At 41.2% G+C, this 20,694-nt stretch overlaps 2 protein-coding genes across 2 annotated transcripts; one reads left to right on the top strand and one right to left on the bottom strand.

Moving 5' to 3' along the window:
- Positions 1-259: 259 nt before the first annotated feature.
- On the bottom strand, positions 260-5,581 carry bbs12 (Bardet-Biedl syndrome 12). The gene is made up of 2 exons (XM_050041826.1): positions 5,505-5,581; positions 260-2,620 (listed from the first exon to the last, which is right to left on the bottom strand). The coding sequence occupies exon 2, from the start codon at positions 2,606-2,608 to the stop codon at positions 683-685; it is 1,926 nt and encodes a 641-aa protein (XP_049897783.1). The 5' UTR covers positions 2,609-2,620; positions 5,505-5,581; the 3' UTR covers positions 260-682.
- Positions 5,582-5,723: 142 nt separating this feature from the next.
- cetn4 (centrin 4) lies at positions 5,724-10,343 on the top strand. The gene is made up of 5 exons (XM_050041844.1): positions 5,724-5,819; positions 6,079-6,234; positions 6,853-6,981; positions 7,926-8,063; positions 10,067-10,343. Exons 1-5 carry the CDS (start codon positions 5,817-5,819, stop codon positions 10,154-10,156), a joined length of 516 nt encoding a protein of 171 aa, XP_049897801.1. The 5' UTR covers positions 5,724-5,816; the 3' UTR covers positions 10,157-10,343.
- Positions 10,344-20,694: the final 10,351 nt, after the last annotated feature.

Below are 20,694 nucleotides of genomic sequence, written 5' to 3'. Positions count from 1 at the left end.
TCCAATATTATTTCAACAAATTCCCAAATTTATTTACAACTAATAAACAACTATCCCCAGTTAAATAAATCAGTAACAAGTTCCACCCGGTGTTACAAAATAAATATACACTCCCCTAACACAACCTTTCCTCGTCTATATATCTTTCAATCATCATGCAGTCCATTCCCTATGTCGACCACACACCCTCTTTAAGGTCCTTTTAAATTATTATTGATTATTATTTATTGATGACAAGAAACAAAAGAAGATAAAAACACTTTATTTTCACTTTGTATCAGCCAGACAAAAAAAAATAAACACAGTCTTTTTTACCTAATTTGGGAGTAAAAAAAAACATTCAGAAAGTTGTGTATGCTCAATTAATACCCCAAGATGTTGCTTAAGGCCATAACTAGGGCTGCAACTGACAATTAGTTTCACTGTAAATTATTTTCTCAATTAATTGATCTGTTTTTTGGTCTTTGAAGTGTCAGAAAACTGTGAAAAAATGTCAATCAATGTTTAAAAAAGCCCAAGATGACGTCCTCAAACGTCTTATTTTATCCACAACCCAAAGATACTGAGTTTGCTGCCACAGAGGAGGAAAGAAACCAGAAAATATTCCTATTCAAGTAACTGTAATCGGGTATTTTTTCCCCTTAAACAAATTACTCAAACTGATTAATCATTGCAGCTCTTGTCATAACAGCATCAGATTTTCCTGTGCATCACCACTTTTTTGATCAATGCCTGTGATGACCTCTGCGTCAGTCTGTAAGACCAGTAAAACCAGATCTAAGGCCTTCCTCCACACTTCCTCTTTCACACTCAGATTGTCATAGATCTTCACTGCCGGTGCTTCGCTGGATTTCAAAGCTTCGCTATTCTCTTGTTCACAGTCTAAGAAAAGTTGTGAGAACTTTGTGGCAATGCCTCGACTTCCGTTATAGTCCTGCAGTTGTTGGCTCACTGCAGTCCTGGCTCTAACCGTTGAAAACCTCCCAGTGTTAACCATTACAGTGGATATGTAATCTATTAAACCATCTGCCATGAGCTGCAACACGACGCCCCTGTACGGGTTAGCTGCTTTGGCGTGCTGGATAGAGTCCTCGTCGCTCTCTCTGTGATGCTTGACATGTTGCTCCGCTTCCTTTTGAAGGTGATGAACACAAAGCATTTCTGTCGCTCCAGCACCAGGCAGGATGACTTTGTCTTTCAGCGCGTGGTGTACACGATAAGCACATGCCCAAAACTGATCCTCCAGGGCCTGCAGCTTACCATGCACACAGCTTGTGAGGATCACTGTGACCAACTCGCTGTTCTCACCAGTGGAAATATTCACAGTTACTGAGGGCTTCCTCTCATGGCTGCTGAGGTCTCTCCATATCGCAACCTTCACCCCAGTGCCAACACAGTGCTCGCTCAACTGTGTGGCATAAGTCACTGGGACAGCTCCTGTTGCATTAGCGAACACCCTCAAGACAGAAGGCTTTGCTTTTTCCACTACAAGTATATGAAGTCGATAACAGTGCCGAATCACTTTCTCACTAACAAGCCCACTGACTAGTATCAGGTTCACTTCCAGGTTCACTAGAAGTTTCAGAATCTTTTCCATCCACTTCTCCTCTTTGCTTGAACTTGACAAGTCCGGCTGGTCGCTCACACACTGTACACCTGTTGGCCTTTTGAAGCCAAGGTGGCGATAGGTATCTGATAAATCTCCTTTAATGAGCGCAACCTTCAAGTTCTGTTCTTTCAAGTGATGTGCGACTGAAGCCTGTTCGGCAGGTAAGAGAACAACACAGCCTGGTAAAACACACGCGTGCTCCTCTGGTAACCCAGGTAGCAAACATGTCCCCACTTTAGTAACATCAAACAAGGAGCAGCTGATGTCTTGCTCGTTATTTTTCGACTGTATTCGGCTGGCTTCGAGTGCTAAATTCATAGCATCGGCACAACCGTGACTCAATCCCTCAGCGATGTGTCTGACGTCAAGAAGCTTTGGCTGGTGAGGTTGTGGTGCTGTGGAGAGACTGTCAGAGTTCTCATAAAAATGTCTGCTAAGTTTTAGTTTTCTTTGTCCACTGCCGTTTAGAGTCTTGTGACCAAGCTTTGTTTGCCTTTGCAGGTTGCACGATGCGTCTGAAGCCTCCACAGTGGATTTCTTTGACAGCTGAGGTCCTAAACCACGAGATGTCGCAGTGCAGCTCTCTGATTGAAGACCTTCAGTTGAGACGCTGCATTTCCTGCAAACATCCAAGCATATATCCATCCCTTCAGACATCGCCGAAATAATGTGTGCGACTGAAATCCCTCTCTGAAGGCACTCCAGTGCAGCACGGCTCCACGCTCCTGCAAGAAACAGCAGGCATCCCGACCCTGTATGATAGACCCTCTGGTGGGCTTGAATGGTCTCGTAAACCAGCTGACCCACGGCGCAGGTAAGCTCCAGGTTCTCAAAGATGCGGAAACATGAGCAAGCGAGAGCCGACTCCCCACTCGTGTCATCTTGGATAAACTTGTACTTTTTATTGGGGCCCAAAGAGGAATGTGTGATACCTGCCAGCGCTGAGAGCTTCTGCAGTCCAACATGTTGTCGATGGTTTATGACTGTACTTCCCAGCATTACTTGAGGTGCCTGATTTGTAAAAACACAAAAAATATCTGTTACCAAGTATAAAAAAACAGACCATTATCTTATCAGGAAATACAAGTACTAACATGGTTTCTGTTAAATCTTAGTCACAATAATAAATAGTCGACAGTTACTTAGTACAGTTTTCAAAATCCTGAGTGTAATTTAAATTTAAGGGGCTTAACTTTATGGTACTTTGTGCTTTTACTTCATTACATTTCAGATGGGAGTGCTGTATTCCACAACATTTATCTGGCATCTACAGACATTTCATTATAAATCAATGATCTGGTGCGAAAACCTGGGTCCTGACATTTATGTGGATGCCACTTGACACACTCCACTAACCCAAACACCGTTGCAGACCAAGTATCCCCCCTCATGGCAACAGCATCCCTCGATGGCAGTGGCAATCTGACTGAGCAGCTGTGGGGCGTGCAGGTACCCCACCATACTCAAAGGATCCACCAACAGACGCCACAGGACACCCCAGAGGTCCTGTGTCCATGACTTGCCAGGTCCAATCCAAGGAGGCCCCACTGTGGATTGAGGGACCCGCATGTCACATAAATGCTCAATCAGAATGGGATCTTGGGAATTTGGAGGCCAGGTTAGCTCTTTGTCACACTCCTCTGGTCAATCCTGAGCAGTTTTTGTGGAGTGGCATGGTTCTTGCTGGGGGGGCCACTGCCACTGGGGAGTGCCGTTGCCACAAGGACTTGGTCTTCAACGGTGTTTGGGTGGGTGTACAAGAGGACTGCTTCACTGCAACTTGTAGTTACATTTCTGGGGAGGTGCACGAGGCTATAGCGTAGGTTACGGGTTACGGCGTTGGCTCTGTGTCGACCAAGAGCCTAGGCCGTTGGATTTGACACAGAAGTATAAATCCCACTTTACATGTCAAGTGGCATCCACATGAAGGCCAGGATGCAAGAATTCACAGCAGCACTTTGCACTGTAACAAAATGATCAATGTTATTCACAACACCAGCCAGTGGTTTTAATATTTGGGCTGACTGGCATTGTAGTAACAAGTTACCCTAAAAATTTTACATACAAAATGGGATTCGCTTATAAAATGTGGTACATTCTTACAGTATACATTAAATGACATAAACAGTAATTTAAGTTAGACAGCTCCACCCCGACCGGCTGCAACATTTTTAAAGCTGCTTACACATTAAGGCACTAATATGCAACAATAGAACATATAAACACACACAGTCTATTGTGCGTACTTTTGATACTTTAAGTAAACTTAGCTGGTAAGACACGATGTGCTTTTATTAAGTAAAATTCTGACAGCAAGACTTGTCATTAAGTGTACAATGTGGAAGCTTATTGCTAGTTTAAAGGTCCTATATTGTAAAAAATCTGACTTCCATGTCTTTGTTAAATAGAAAGCAGGTGAAGATGCTACATAAATACTGTGAAAGTATCAAAAAGCTTAATCCACAGAGAAATGCACACAGCCGTCAGGACTTCTGTGAACTTGTGATGTCACAACTATACTATATAAAGGTACAAAGTGCCCCTACAGTCATTCCCCTGCTGAAGAGACATTAGCCCCTTTTACACTGCCAGATTTTCGGCGAATGTTGGGCTGTTTTGCCGGCAAGCTGCAAGCGTTTAGACACATAGAGCCCTACTGGTGAGTTGATCCGAGGTGCCCAATTTTCCACCTCGTAGGGTAGTCATACTGGTGGAACCTTTTTTGGTTTAAACAGAATGAGGCGCCCTTCAGCCACGGGAGGGGCTGTTGATGACTTGTGGCAGGAGCTGTTGATGACGCCGCACATGCGAGCCACTGGCGGTGGATAAACAGGAAACAGCTGATAGCAGGAATGAGCAGCTAGTAGCAAGAGGGAAATGCAAACCTGACAGACACTGTAAAGATGAGCAACTGGGGAGACAAGGAATTGCATGCCATCCTTGCCCTTGCAAAAAAAGAGGCCATTAACAGTCAGATGACGGGACGGTGAAGAACGGGCCAACTTTTGAGAGAATCACAGAAGGACTGACCAACTGCGGCTTCCCTCCCATGTCACTGTTTAAGTCACACGCTGAGCTACACGTTTTGTTACTTGCTCACGCCCCCCATTGCCCCGAAAAAGGCACATTCTGTATAAACAAAAGTAGGCAGGTGGCATTTTGCTGCACTCCCTGATTTTGTTTTTATACTGCCAATGCTGAAAAAAGACTGATTGGGCTTTCCTGCAAATTTGCACAATTCTCATTTAAAAAGGGCTAGTGACTGACTGACCTCCTCCCTCCTAAAAAACCTAGCTGGGTTTTTTAGGAGGGGGGGGCTTTAAGAATTAGCTGCTAAAACAGTGTTTCATACAGAGGGTGAATACAGATATATGCAGGCAGACAGTATGAGAAAAATAATGGGTTTTTTTCAACATTAGAGCATGTACACATGTTCTAGTAGAAATTCAAAATACAAGTATGAACCTTGAAATGAACACAATATGGGACCTTTAACTTAACAAACCTTATGTTTTGTGATTGAGCTGCAATGAACTCTGACTTGACCCACCTGCAAAGCACTTAAAGTTGCCTTTGGGTATGAAATGTGCTAATATAAGTTTGCCTTGCCTTAACTAGAGGGTGTGAATACTTTGTCTACTACTGGTAACACGTTTGGTCACCAATAGAGATGCAACTGTAGCTACAACACAAAACACTACAGCATCTTAAGCAGCAAGTGACACTGAGAGATGCAGCAGCCTGCAAGCTAAGCTAACAAGCTAATGTCTTCAGAAACTACTTCCGAATACAACCAGTCCAAAACGAGACAAACGTAAACTAAAAACAGAAGCTTGTCTTCAAAAGGCGCTCCGCAAAAATATAGTTTACCTATCCATAGAGAATATAAAGTTACCTTTATTTAATATTGTATGATAGTTGTGTCTGTTCCCACTGCCCAACTGCTCCGGCTCCTGCAATTAAGCACTGCGCATGCGTGGTGTTTCCTGGTTGCCGGGCGACAAGAAACGATCTCAATCATTGGCGGGCACTGTCACGACCCGCCCATTACTCTCTGTAATTGGCTAATATAGCCGCGTCACTGTGCTATCATAGTTTCTATTGGCTATCTTCTGTGTCATTCAACTGAAAACCGTTGCTGCCTGTTTTGTTGACATCCGATTACCCAAACAACACTGAAGCTTTCCCGGTTGAATCATTCATTTAAATGGTAAAACTTCATATCAATGTCTTTTAAAAAACGAACGCTATATTAATGTTTTTGAATTTACCGTGAAAAGTTGACAAGAGTTAGATAAAGCTGCTTTAAAACGTGTTTGTGTGGTCTCGTGGAGCAGCATGGAAGCTAATGTTAGCTAGCATGATAGTAACAGTTGAGCAAACTGTAAACCAGTGTGACCTGCTGCTGCTGCTAACTGAGTATATTGTGTGAAGTGGCAAGCACGTCTTAATGTTTGCTTTTATTTCAGGCTTCAGGTTACAGAAAACCAGCCTCTGCGGCCAGCCAAAGGAAAAAGGCAGGTCCCAAAATCGAGCTGACTGAGGAGCAAAAGCAAGAAATTAAAGAGGCTTTCGATCTCTTTGACACAGATGGCACTGGGACAATAGATGTGAAGGAGCTAAAGGTTAGTAACTGGTTTAGTTTGCCTTTGATCAAGTGTATGCACGTATACAACTGTGCAACATTCTTCAGTATGCACCTCTTGCATGTATATATCTTTAAACATACAGTGCACATAACTGTACATATCTCTTATGTGTACTCTCATTCTATTCTTGTTTTATTCTGTTGCGGTAACTTATATATTGCAGCCTCATCACAGTGACTATACATATTTTATTTTTAATACCTTAGGTTATGTTAAACAGGGTGGCATAATGCACATTTTTTAGTTAATGCACACTTCCCCATCTCCTCTCCCCAATTGTTGAGTACTTATATGTTCTCTCGTGTCTTTTTTATTTATGTTTTTACTTGCTATGCAACTAAATGTCCTCTAGCAACAAAATAGTGCAAGTTTCATTCTATTTTATTGTAATTTATTTTATTTTATAGCTTATATTTACATATGTGTGTAATACTCTAACGTCTTATTATTCTCTATTCTTTACGTCGGAGTGACTGTAATGAATCACAGTTTCCCTCAGGGATCAATAAAAGTATTTCTGATTCTGAACAGATACACTGATAATGGTGCCACAGCAGCCTCGGATTTTATGTGATTATTTCATCTGTGCCACAGGTTGCCATGAGAGCGCTTGGCTTCGAACCAAAGAAAGAAGAAATCAAGAAGATGATTGCAGACATTGATAAAGAGGGCTCTGGAACAATTGACTTTGGTGACTTTCTCAGTATGATGACAGTGAAAATGGTAAGTGTAACACAAAAGACAAAACATGGAAACTTCTTAGAAATGTAACTGTCATTTCTAGTCCTAGAAAGACTGTGTGTATGTCTATGTTCAGCTCTAGACAGGTTTAAGGTAGTCTGGGAACAAGATCTGGGACCTATATCTGAAGACTAATGGGTCTCTTTTCTCACTTTGCACAAGACATTGCTTCTTGCAATTTAAGGTGGTCCATAGAGCCCACATGTCGAAGGTTAAGCATTCTAGCATCTACCCTGATACAATTCCCACCTGTGACAAATTCAAAAACAATGATGCCATATGTACTGGCTGTGCCCTCACTGGCAAAAAAAAATTAAAAAAGGTATCTTCCATACCCTGTCTAAGATCCTTAAAAAAAGAACTAGACTCTTTTGTTGCCTTGTTTGGCATTGCTGGTGAAGACAATCCCAACCTGACACCTGCAGAGCACCGTGTGGTCACTTTTGCTCTGCTCTTGGCCAGGTGCGCCATCTTGCTCAAATGGAAGGAGGCTGCCCCGCCCACATCTGTCCAGTGGCTTCGAGACTTATTTGTCCTGTTGCCTAAAATTAGAGATGCTGCAATTCTCTGCCAGTGGTTCAGAGAAAAATTTCTTTAAGACCTGGGGATCCTTTTTGTCTCATTTCACACCCAAACAACATCAGCTCTGTGTTTTAATTCAGCAATGACATTAAAAAAAACAAAACAAAGTAAAACCTGGCTGATATTTCTTTCGTCACATTATTTTTGGTTGCTGGTTGCTCTTTAAACAACAGTATCCCAGAGACAAATTCCCTCTAATTAATTAACAGTGAAATCCAGTGTTTGGTGTTGGAGAAATACCATTCATGCAAATAACACTCGCTGCAAAATGTAGATTGAAAAGTGTAAATTGAGGCTGTAACGCATCAATCATTATGTGTTTGTCATGTCTTTATTGTTAACAGAGTGAAAAGGACTCCAAAGAAGAAATCCTGAAGGCTTTTCGGCTGTTTGATGATGACGGCACGGGAAAAATCTCATTCAAAAATCTAAAGAGAGTTGCCAAGGAGCTGGGCGAAAACCTCACAGATGAGGAATTACAGGTAGTGTGTTTTCTGATGACATGCAGTGTTTCCCATGTATGATATATTTGTAATTTGTCTTTGGTGGTCCATTCACACAGACAGACGTTTGTTAGAATCATGAACAAAAACAGACAGAGCTGTGGAGTCTCGAACGCAGCTGTCACTCATGTCAGTTAAGCCTGATTTATGGTCCTGCGGCGTACCTACGACGTACCTACGTCGTTGCCGTGACGCCGTCGTGAACCCTTCGAACTTCTCCGTCACTCCATTTCGTCGCGGTGCAATTCACCGCCAGAGCGGTAGGAGGCTGCGTTCCTTTCCTGAATGGTTATCGTCGTCTCTAGTTGATTCTTTGTTTAGCTTCCGGCTTTTCCGGTCACAGTGAACAATGGCGACCGAGAGAGAGAGAATCTTGCTGGAGTTGGAGTTGTTGGATGTCGAAGAAAGTATGTTAATACTGCAACATCTACATCGCAACAGAAGATGTTTAAAGATGGTGGGGATGGCACAATCTGGAAATACGGAACCGGAAATGCGTTGCTACCAAGCAAACCAATCACAGCCCTCTCGGTCTGCGCTGGGTCTGCGTCGCCTCGACATGTAGTTACATTTTTTGGGAGGTGCACGTCAGGCTACACCGGGGGCTACGGCAAGCCTCCTGCGTAGCCACGTACCCTACGACATAGCTACGTCGTTGATTTAACGCAGGACCATAAATCAGGCTTTACTGCTCGTGAACCACAGTCAAACTAGGCAGCGCTGATCAAATATGAATTAAGATTCTGTTACTGCATTGCCTACTTCTTACCTCAGATGTTTTCAGAAATATGTTTTAGTGTACTGTTTAGCTGTTAAATAAGAAAGTTTGTGACCCAGCTGCCATGTTGTGAACAACTGAGCGAAAACCAATATGAATATGTTCATGAAAACATCTGAGGTGAGAAATAGGCAATGCACTAACAGAATCATGATTTGTATTTGATCAGCGCTGCCTAGTTTGACAGTTTGACCAGAGTTTATGAGCACTGATTGAGATGATTGACAGCTGCATTAGAGACTCCTCAGCTCCGATTTTTCTTGAGCAGCCTTAGCTTCTAGCAAACGCCATTAAAAGCACCGAGAGGAGGAGGACCACTGTTTCACAATTTATTTTTTTTCTTCCTGAGAAAGAGAGAATTCATGTTTATTGTAAAAATGAACCTCCTCCTTTTATTCATAGTTTCTGTTCTGCAGTTCTCGATGCATGCTTTTTCATGCTGCTCTCATGTTTGATGATTGAGAGCAGTTTCAGTAATATGCTACTTTCAAGTATTGTACCTCTGTATAGAATGTGTGACTACATATCTTTCATATTTAATGCATCGTTTATATTTAATATGGTGCAGTGCGTTTAGGTCCTGATCACTCAGAAAGTGTTTTAGCAGCTGGAGGCGGCTTTTTGTAATTGTTGTTAATGAGAATGAAGCTTTTTGCTCGCGGTCATGCGTGGCTAGGTGCCATGTGTGTCTGCGCTCTAGGCACCTGGCATTTTTGCCAGAGCGATCTGAACTGTTCGGGCTGAAAATATTTCAAGTCGGAGCGGAAAAGCGCCCCACGTCATCTCCACTTTTTTCTCATTGTCCAGTCTGATGATTTGAGAGCAGGCCTTCTGTGGTGGTCACGACAAAAAGTTTAAATAATACGTTTAATTCCTATAAAATGACTCATTTTATTTCAGTGGGCCTTACGTTATACCACACTTTACAAACAAGACTCATACCCGTCTCTCTTCTCTCATCTCTCATCTCCCACTTCCCCTCATGTTGTTGTGTTCGTAGATGTGTGTGAGCAGTGTAATTGTTGCTTTAGGTTGGCAGTTTCTGGAGGACTTGGGCATGGAGATGTTTTTTACGACACGTCAGTCCTTGTGAGAGTTAGTTTTTGTGGTCTGTCACATTTGACATGAAGTGTCGCTTTCACTGCTGGATTCACTTGTGACCTTTTCTGTTTGAACACACAGACTTTGTTTCTTATCCTTTTAGGAAATGATCGACGAGGCGGACCGAGACGGAGATGGTGAAGTCAGCGAGAAGGAGTTCTTGGATATAATGAAGAAGACCAAACTTTATTGAATCTGTTGGGTGTGTTACCGTTTTGATCCGGGACCTTCTGAAGATTCACTGTTGTGATTCTGTCACACTTTATGACAGTAGCTTTTTTAAAGAACTTTTTTGAGGCATGTTTGTGAATAAATATTTTTAACATACTGTATCTTTGCACAGATTTTTCTACAATGAGAAATAAATATATTTCATCATAGTGTGTCTGTTGTTACTTTCACATATACTCTAGTTTCTCAGTGTCAGTACTTGCATATAAACATGCAGTTTCAAACTGTGTAATGTTTCCGTGTGCAAATAAGAAATGCTCCTCTAAGATTTACATTGTCTCTCTGTGTGTGCCCTGCGGTACGCTCTGCAGTGCATGCCAATAATGGTCAGATGTCGGGGAACAGACAGTGAAAGTCATATGACTAAGTCGATGTCGACTAACCAGAATTATCTTACTGTAGACCGAGATGACAAGCGTGAACTTGAGATGAGTAACTCAGTAAAAGTCACTCTCACTTCATGTTCTGAGTTACTGAACCAAGTCATCATCTGTCGAAGATACAGTACAGCTCTCTCTTAACTACATGTTCTGATCATGTTATAGGAAAGATGCTCCTGCTGATTAATTACAATACACAGCGGAGGACTGGTTTTGACCAAAACATCATACCTTGTTAAAATAAACAGGATATTGCAGTGACGTGTTTTTCCGAGCCGTCAGACGGCTGTCTATTATTTTGAGGATGCTTGCCACTGATTGTGAAAGTTCTGATAACCTGTTCTAGACAGTGGAGGAACGTCGGGCGGAAAATATGAAAAGCTTTGTCCCAAGATGAGATATCCATTTTTTTTCCTTTTTAAATATTCCACACATGTTTGCAGGTATAAAAATAAAAATGAGCACGTTGAAAGAATTGTAGATTTCCAAAATGATAACTTTGACAGTTCATGTCCTCAAGATGCTCATGGTACTTAAGACTTTTCTTTTTTAACGTAATTAATATTTTGTAAAACCCAACATGCCTTTTGTTTTATTCAAAACCATTAGCTTCACTTTTTACCAAATTAAAAGTGCCAGAATATGGTATTTATGTGTTCGTCTGTTGTTGTTGTTGTTCATCTGTCGAGCTGAAACTTGCAATTGATATAGATGAGCCAAATCAAAAGGCCGGCATTTCAAAGGTTCATTTTATGTTACCCCTTATGACTCAAATCTATCCACCTTCTCGGAGTTCAAAGTACACCACACGCCAGGTGACGGCTGAAAAACACTGATATAACTCACTTTCAGTGGACAGACAGGTGCAGATCTGCAGGGGCGGCCTGGGGGGGGGGGGCACGGCAACCCTGACACAATAACTGCCCCCCCCCACCAAAACAAAAAAATTATTAGAGGCCTCCGGGTGGTGTTTTCAACTTGAGAAGGCCAGTAAATGTTTTTTCCCTTACAATCAATGCACTTTAAATTAAAGCTGTATATTTGTCTTTTCAAGAAAAAGGACAATTAAGAACTAAGACTCACGTAACACATGACATATTAAAACAGGATTGTTGTGGAACTCAAGATATTCATTTTAGCGGTTCAAGTCTGCCCACATCAGATCATTTGTAACACTGACTGTAAAATTAGAAGCCCAGGTAAATCAGTATGCGATTCCAACAATCCTATAAACAGCTGCGTAACAGAATTCCTGAAATTCAGTTGCATCATTTGGTTTTGGTGTGACACCCGAAATAATTTCAGTGGCCCCATCTGGCCACACCTACAGTAAATAACATTTTATAGGATCACCACTGCAAATTTGCACCTTAATGAATTATTACCTGATATTTTAAATTAAATTAAATTATAATTTTCTTTTAAAGTACCAGATGTTTAGTGGTGTCTAAGGGTGAGGACTGCAGATTTCAACCAGCTGAAACTTATCCTGGTTAGCATTCCTTAAGTGTTGATTGTTCAGGAGGTTTTTACCAGGAGCTGAATTATCCACAGAGGTCTCCTCTTCCCTAAAACAAACAGACAAGTGGTTCACACCTGGAAAAACACTGAATTAAGTCATTTAACGTTAAAAATCACTGTTTCTCCAATGCTGTTTGACATGTTGAAGCTGGGCCTGCTAATCTGTGCTCACCTTTTTCTCTGATAACTTAAGGTCCAGACGTTCAGGAGGTTTTTACCAGGAGCTGAATTATCCACAGAGGTCTCTTCCTCTTCAAAACTAGCAGACCAGGTAACTTACACTATGAAAAACACTGAATTAAGCTGTTTCATGTTAAAAATCACTGTTTCTCCGATGCTGTTTGGCATGTTGGAGCTGGGCCGTTAGCCTAGCACCTGCTAATTTGTGCTCACCTTTTTTCTCTGATAGCTTAAGATCCAGACGTTCAAGAGGTTTCTACCAGGAACCGAATTATCCACAGAGGTCTCTTCCTCTCCAAAACAGATGGACCAGATGATTAAAACCAGTAAAAACACTGAGTAAAGCAGTTTAACGCAAGAAAAGTTGTGTTTTTCTGATGCTGCTTGTTGCGGAGGGGCTTCAAACTCCGCTGGCCTACACCAGTGGTTCCCAAGTCGTGGGTCACGATCCAAAACTGGGTCACAGGTCCACTCTGAATAGACCACAAGTGAGTCACAAATGTATCAAGTTTGTAAAAGACACACTTTATTTTAAACAGTGAATTTCCAGCACAGAGCTTTTATTTTTAAGTGCCATCTCCAGAGTGACAGCTACATGACAGAGAGCAAACTAGCTCGACAACATGGCCGAACACAAGTATGACGCTGAATATATTTCACTGTGTGGACCTTGAACTGATGACTAAGGAGTAATCTGGACCCCGTGGCTGGAGCAGGTGGGAACCACTGGCCAACACAAACTGCAAATGGTCCTATTTAGAGCCAGTGGTTGGTTGTTGTGGGCTACTGCAGAAACATGGCGATGCAACATGGCGATCTCTGAGGACAAGGACTCCCTGCATTTATAGAAACGGCTCATTCTAAGGTAACAAAAACAATGAATCTTATTGTCAGGTGATTATACGCTAAAAATGACAGTTGCGTAACATTCCATTTCTGCTAATATATCCCCCTAAATCTTACACACTGGACCTTTAAAGTTCCTCAGGCTCATCACTTGCTGGAAGGAAAACTCTTCGGGTATTAAGAGCTCCATGGTTTTTTTTCCGGGCCCCATGGCCCAAGGCCCTGCCACCAGACGCTCTCCCCCTCCAGGTCTGGCTCCGAGGGGGGGGGGGGTTCAGTGTCCCCATACCAGGTGAGGTGCTCGGAGTCCAAAAAGTCAGTTTCAACAAGGTCTTCTTGAATCACNGCCACCAGACGCTCTCCCCCTCCAGGTCTGGCTCCGGGGGGGGGGGGGGGGGGTTCAGTGTCCCCATACCAGGTGAGGTGCTCGAAGTCCAAAAAGTCAGTTTCATCAAGGTCTTCTTGAATCACTCTCAGCCTTGGGAGACCAGGGGTTATTAGGAGGATCACAGGGACATACAAACCTCTCATCCATGATAAGGTGGCGATTCTCAGAGGAGATACTGCCAGCTAAAAGAATATTTTACCTGCAAAATTATAATTGTTGATCAATTACTCACCATGTGTTTGTTACCTTGAATTCATGTGGAAAACTCTCTCCTGCCTCCAGAGTGAGCGAAGAATCCAAAAACCAACAACATTCTTCATGAATTAAAATAAATGAGGACTGCTTTTTTTTTCTTCACACATAAATGTCATCATGCGATGAGTAACTGATATACAAATGGTCATTTTTCATGTGAAGTATTGCTTTAAGTTAAAACCTTCCATCCAGTTTTAAAGTGGTTTTAAATTTAAAAAGCTGTGCAGCACAAAAACCACCAGAGCTGAGAGACTTCATCCGAAAATCAAAGATATCAGGTTTGAGAGGAAACTGGTAAAACTTTAAAAGACTCATCGCTTTACATTAAAAAGAAGAGAGGGTGCTTTGGCTGCATGCAGCAGTCATTTCACGAGAGTAGGTGTCGTGCTAACGGTGGATGTTTGATTTTAGAAAAAAACTTTCCAATTGGAGTTTGATGTTTTTGTACAGTGGCAGTTTCATGGCCTTTAATATCTTCACAGCCCCTCAGCTGAGTGTTATTCCCCTACTGTTGTGGTTGAACAGTCTGTTCAATACTCCCACTGCTCCGCCGCTGCTGCTTTTCTTTTTCCCATAAAATGATCAATTTCCAAAACAACAAGGCGCAGCGAGTCTGGTCGTTGCTGGTAAAAAGATGATTTTATTATTAACCCTTAAAGGTCAGGAATGTGTCACCGTTCTGCGGGCAACCTATTTTCACAAGCCCCCTTTGAGTAAGACTAGTTGAAGCAAACTAATAACCGTCATTGTGCCTTGAAGAAGCAAAGACGGAGTGCAGCTGTGGTATGTTGGCTGTTTTACCTCTGTATTATCTGTTAAATAGCTTTTACTCATAATGTCTGTATTATCAGAAGTCACAGATAGCTGTGGCTGTTTGGATGTTAACATTTTAGCCATGCTATGTCGTTTTATCTTTTACCATATGATGAGGAAGTCAGTGTTTGTATCTCCTTTGTATTGCTATCTTTAAATACAATCTAGAGGCAACTTTTGTTATACAAACCCTCGTAACCACAGTGCCAAAAAAGTGTAGAAGTGATGCTGATGTGCCGCTTGCTATCTTTTCTAATCCTCGTCCTCCTCCCTAAGTTACTGTTGCACACCTGACTCATTCACGGATCTGATATTTTAATGCTCGACCCGTTTCCACCTCCTGAACCAATCACCTTCGAACGTGTGAGTAGATCAGGTGTGTACGGCTGTGGAAAAGAGCTCCGTCGACAGGACACATTTAAGAAATTTACAAACACCCTGTCAGGTTTTGGCACAAATTAAATTAGATAAACAATGTTAGGAAAGTGGGGGTAAACACTACATATAAAAGCACATAGTCTTTCAAGTTCTCAACAGCCAGTTAGTGGCTTTTATCTTTCTTATGTTGCCTTATAGTATCATGAGTATTTATTTTACAGTATTAATATACATGGTGTGTGAAGGAGGTAGCAGACACTCAGAAGGACCACTGTTCAGCTCTTTATATAATGTTGTAGACTAACCTTGGAGATGCTCTGTAGCTTCTAAAACCGGACTTAGCCTTTGAAATCAGCATCACATAAAATTTGGATATAAAAGCTTGTATTATCAAAGTCTCCGAAAATAAACAGCAAAATAAGTCGAGCAGCGCTGTGGTTTTTTTAGCTTTCTGGTTCAGCTGTCATGAGATGAATCATGTTGCTCTGCCCTTTAATTGTGTTCTTTTGAGCAGGTGAAACAATTTAAATGACTGTGTCTCAGCCCGCTTCTCAGAAAATTACAGTGCGGTTTAACAGGACTGAAATCAGTCAGCGGCTGCGGATGACATTTATTTTTTTCAGTATACATTATTTTAAAGAATATCTCGATAAAATGAGACAGGACTGTCACAAGTTACCACCGGCCAAAGTTCTGTGTTTAGATTTCTTACTGTCCAATGAACATGATGAACCAAATTCAATCATTTAATATATAATAAAACAAAAAATGGATCCTTTAGTACAAGTTTTAGACTGCCGGCGTCCCTCATGTCTGCCAGTGCTTAATTTTTAGCTGTTTCTTTTGTGTTCTTAACTCAAAGCAGCAACACGCAGTCAAGTGCATCTTGCTTTGTTAAATGCTTGTGGACTGGAATCAGATTTAGCTAAATCTGAGTTTTTGGGACTTTCTACATGTAATCAGACCCGATGAAGCAGTGCCATGGAGTCAACCTTTACACTCTCGTTGAGATAAGGAAACTGTGGGTGTGATCACACTTTCAGCTGAGAAATCAAACGTTCATTTTTCTGAGTGGTTTTACCAGATAACTTCGATAAGTCGCTGAATAATAAAGGCCATCAATTCAGCTCTTTTTTCATGTGTTCTGGTGACAGCAAATGATAAACTGATGCATAATATGGACACATTTAGTCATAAATATGGCAGGTAAAAACAAATCTGCACAATGAAAGTCATGCTTGTTTTTTTGCTACAGAAGTTATTTTGCTCTGAGCAACAGTTGGGAACTGGCTGATATCACAGTACATTAAACCAGGGGTCTCAAACAAACGGCCCAGGGGCCAGAATCAGCCCGCCAAAGGCCCCGATCAGGCCCTGATCACATGGGCTCGCCGCACTGCCTTTATTTTTGTGTTTTTTGGACTGAATGCCACTAGTTTAAAAAAACAAAAAAAAACACCTGCTGCGCCTTTTTATTGTTGCCAGGCAATCACCCCAAATCGACAGGCAGAGGGTGCTTGCTGTAGCTGTGGTTGAGGGTGAGAGGCTGTCAGCAGATAAACAGAGATCTGTGTGGGTACATGAGACCCTAAAGAGGGTGGATCATGGGGAGTACCACCAGCTGGTCCAGGAGCTTCTCCTCCATGATGGCTGTTTCCAGGCATATTTTAGGATGACTCAGGGGCAGTTTGACAACCTGCTGTCTATCGTCGGGCTGTATAGTTCTGGGTTTCCAGCAACCGCTACCACCAGTTTCTCCTCCATTGATGACGTGATGACGTGCGGCACTTTCTGCCCACAGTTGAAGTTTTTTCAACTCGAGGCGTTCAGTGCGCCCTGGCAAAAACGGCAGGTGCCTAGAGCCCAGAAACTCAAGGCACATCACAAAGCAAAAACAGTGAGCAAAAAGCTTCATTTTATTAAAATAAATTACAAAAAGGCACCTCCAGCTGCTAAAACACTTTCTGTGTGATCAGGGCCTTAGAGGTTAAGTTAAACAGTGAGTTTTTCCACCCTGACCAGAATCCAGTTCTCTCTCTAAAAAAAAAAAAAAAGCAATGAATACTTATTGTGGTCATATTCTAAAGATATACACTGTGCACAATATTGTCAACCAGCAGCTTCCGTACAAAAGAATCTGTATCAGATTTATATCCTAAAATAATATTGTTACGACACTGCCAAAACTTTGATTTGTAAATGGATTGTAAGGCCGGAGATAACTTAATCTGCTTCCTAAATAACTTCCGCTTTAGTCTGCTGTCGGAAGGAGTGGAAATGTCTAGAAAAATGCACATGTGATGACAGCGAGTACCTGAATGACTGAATGTGGAAAAACAGACATATTGTTGACATCTGTTTTGTAAATGGATGAGTGTTTTTACCATCTTTAAACTAAAAAAATAGGGAAACATCTGGAGGTGTTTGTTATTTATAGGATATTATGCAATAGTTTTACTGGTCCGGCCCACCTGCGATCAAATCAGACTGTATGTGGCCTGCGAACTAAAATAAGTTCGGCAAGTCTCCTGTATTGCACCTGCAGGTTCCCCATTATAAACAAGCTGTGTCATTCCTGCTGCGGTGTCGGAGAAGAGGACTCTGAGAGGCGATCCCCCACCCACGTCCTCTTTGTACTCTTCCTGCTCACTTACGGTAATATCAAGCACGCTCGCTTTTCTCAATCACTGAAAATCACCTTCATTTGTCCACGTTTCAGCTCTTTAATGTTTGTCAAATAACAAACAATTTGTGCACATAAAGGATTTTTTTAAAAAACAAATTCATATTCTGCAATATGCCAATATGTGTACCAGTTGCATGCAAACTTTCAACCTCGCACCCACTCGCCCCGGAAATGCAAACTGTTCACGAAGGGGAGACCGCAGGGTAGGAAGTCATACTACTGCAAGTGGGAGTAGAAAGTAAACTACATTGTTTAGACGGGCTAAATAAATCTGCCTGATAGTGTAATAGTTTGAACTACAAGTGTTTAAAGTATTTTACTACATAATGATTTGTTTTTACCTTGTGTTGTTAGTTTTCACTGGAGTCTCAACTGTAAAGAAAAGATAAGAAAGATGACTAATATTTCTTTTAAGTCACCCACACACACACACACACACACACACACACACACACACACACACAGATAGTTGGGCATATTACACAGCAACAGTGCACTTATCATTTTTTAGATATACATTTTATTTGGCTGAAAGGGTGCAATGGCATTACAAACAAAATGAACAAACAAAACAAAAATGACATCATCACAGTATGACCAAGTGACAACATCAAGTCAAAACAAAACAAACAAAATCTGCACTGATAGCAGAGGCTACGTAATAGTGAAATACCGTACAGTACAGATACACATAATATTAAAAGAGAAATGGATTTGACCTGCAGGTCTGGCCCTGTCCAGCTGCTCTGACTGAATAATAGATAAAGGAAACTGAAACGTTAAAATATTAGATGATTCACATCAACACCGACCTTTTCTTTAAACGCTAATAGCAGGTCTATGACACGTATTATCAACACGGAGATCTGGTAACTAAACGTTTGTAAGAATTCACAGAATCTGGAGCTCTTTGTTTTTCATTTAGTGGCGGCAATATAACCCTACTTTTTTAAAATGTATTTGTTTAATTAAATGTGATATGTAAATTCAAACTGTAATCTGTTGAAATAAAAAAATAAATTAAAAAACTTTATTATTTCAGTCTCAGTCTGAACATCATTGTTCTGGAAACATCCTTCTTTAACAAATGAAGTGTACAGCCTGTAGAAATCTAAAGGAAAAACACACACATCTAAAGTTTATTTGAAAGTGTTCATACCTAACCAGTTATTATAATATACATTGGTGTGTGTGTGTGTGTGTGTGTGTGTGTGTGTGTGTGTGTGTGTGTGTGTGTGTGTGTGTGTCCAATATTCCAATATGCTTTAATGCCCTTATAAAAACATATAATGACGAACACCTACACATTTCCACGGACCATATTTCTTTAGTTGTCCATGACTTCTGTATCAAGCAAACACTGCTCCATCTCAGCACATCCTCGCAGCACATTTAAAACTTTGCAATTCATGATCCTACATTTTAAATCACACTGTCACAACATTCTTCTTCTCCTAATCAAACATATGAGATTCAGACTCTATTCAGACATAATTTCAGCTGGCTGGCATACAAGGAGGGAAAGCAGAACGTGGGGAGAAAATGGAGAAACGTACGTGACAGTAAACAAAAGTTCACACATCGACACATATGAGAGCGACATTACGTCACCAGCTACAGAAAATAATTTGCCGTTATGTTACATTACGTGGACGGTTATCAATGCAAGATCACTGTACCAATTCATTTTATAACACACAACAAAACTCTGTTCCCTTTTCAAAACTTTCAAGGATTTTACTACTTCTATGACTTTCCCAGGCCTGGAAAACAATTGTGAAATTCCATGTCTTTCCAGGTTTCATTGACTGTAAGAACAGGGTTGGAAATTAGCACCAGCCACCAGCCAAATGCTAATAAAATATACACATGGCTGCTAGATTTGCTTCACTCACCGGCCAAAAAACAATGGCAATGTATTGATTGGCCAGTAGATTTTGAAATCCACCAGTAACAATGGCACGTGGACAATAAAGTTAATTTCAAACCCCTGCACAGGAACTTTGAATATCAAGAAAAAAATAGCCATGCTATGACAGGCAGCCACGCAAAGCCATCGGGAAAAGTCATTCGCAAATGTGATCATGAATAAACTTAACTAATTGCCATTATTATTATTATTACTACTACTGGTTCTAGTACTACAGTGTTCAGCAGCTCTGCGTGTTGTTTGTCCAAGTGGTGCTTGACTGCTGTGGGTACAATCAATGTCAAATGTATTACAAAAGAGAAAACCAGAGTGTGTTATGACTGTTAAAAAGGGATATTTCACTGTCAACTTGTTATAGTCTTTGTAAAGTCTTATTATGTCAGAAAAAAATGTCACAATAAGTCATCATATATCATGTCATAAAAACTTTTACTGTTCAGCCCTCAATCACATGCTGGCTCCGCAAACACTCAGTAATCAAACCTTTAAGATTTTTGTTTCAAAATGCTCTAAAATGGTCAGTTTGGCTGTTTAGTTTCTAAAAATGTCCCCTGGACGTTTGGGTCATAGAAGGCGTAGACTGAAAGAGTTAAAGAGGTCATTACGGCCCTGATTCATTAGCGTCATAAGCCCATAGAGTACAAAAGGATCTCCTGTTCCACACAAGCTGACAGCTCCAATGCAGAAATTAATAATCGTTCTCCAAAAACCAAATCACATCAAATTCTAGATGTGAATATTCACTGTGTCACTTCAAACTAACTAAAGTTAAAATGATTTATTCCTGCAAATTAAAAAAGAATACTGTATACTCAGATTTGTAAGTAAAAAGTCCTACTAAAAAATGATCATAAAAAGAACAAAACCTGATTTTACTTTTCAAGGTTGGTGCAACTGTGTAGAATGATCAGATTCAGAAAGTAGTCTTGTTCACAGTGTCGCAACCTTTGACGATAGCATTGTTTTGTGTCAGTGAGCTCTCATCTGCAGCCTCACATCAAGTCACACTTTTTGCACTGCGTTTAACACTCTGGCTGACCACAAAGAGCAACTCTCACTGTGCGACATGTCTTCACGTCTGACCGAGAGCTTTAGTCATCAGCCTAAAACATGCCTCAGTACA

The sequence above is a fragment of the Epinephelus moara genome, chromosome 4, assembly GCF_006386435.1.
Source record: "Epinephelus moara isolate mb chromosome 4, YSFRI_EMoa_1.0, whole genome shotgun sequence".
In the NCBI taxonomy this organism is placed as follows: Eukaryota; Metazoa; Chordata; class Actinopteri; order Perciformes; family Serranidae; genus Epinephelus; species Epinephelus moara.
The sequence above is the reverse complement of the archived record's forward strand: the minus strand, read 5'-3'. Positions and strand labels throughout refer to the sequence as shown.

Coding starts and splice junctions, on each gene's coding strand:
- bbs12 (XM_050041826.1), bottom strand. CDS start 2,608: ATGCTGGGAAGTACAGTCATAAACCATCGACAACATGTTGGACTGCAG.
- cetn4 (XM_050041844.1), top strand. Junction 6,235..6,852: donor TAGATGTGAAGGAGCTAAAG/GTTAGTAACTGG, acceptor TCTGTGCCACAG/GTTGCCATGAGAGCGCTTGG. Junction 8,064..10,066: donor TCACAGATGAGGAATTACAG/GTAGTGTGTTTT, acceptor TTATCCTTTTAG/GAAATGATCGACGAGGCGGA.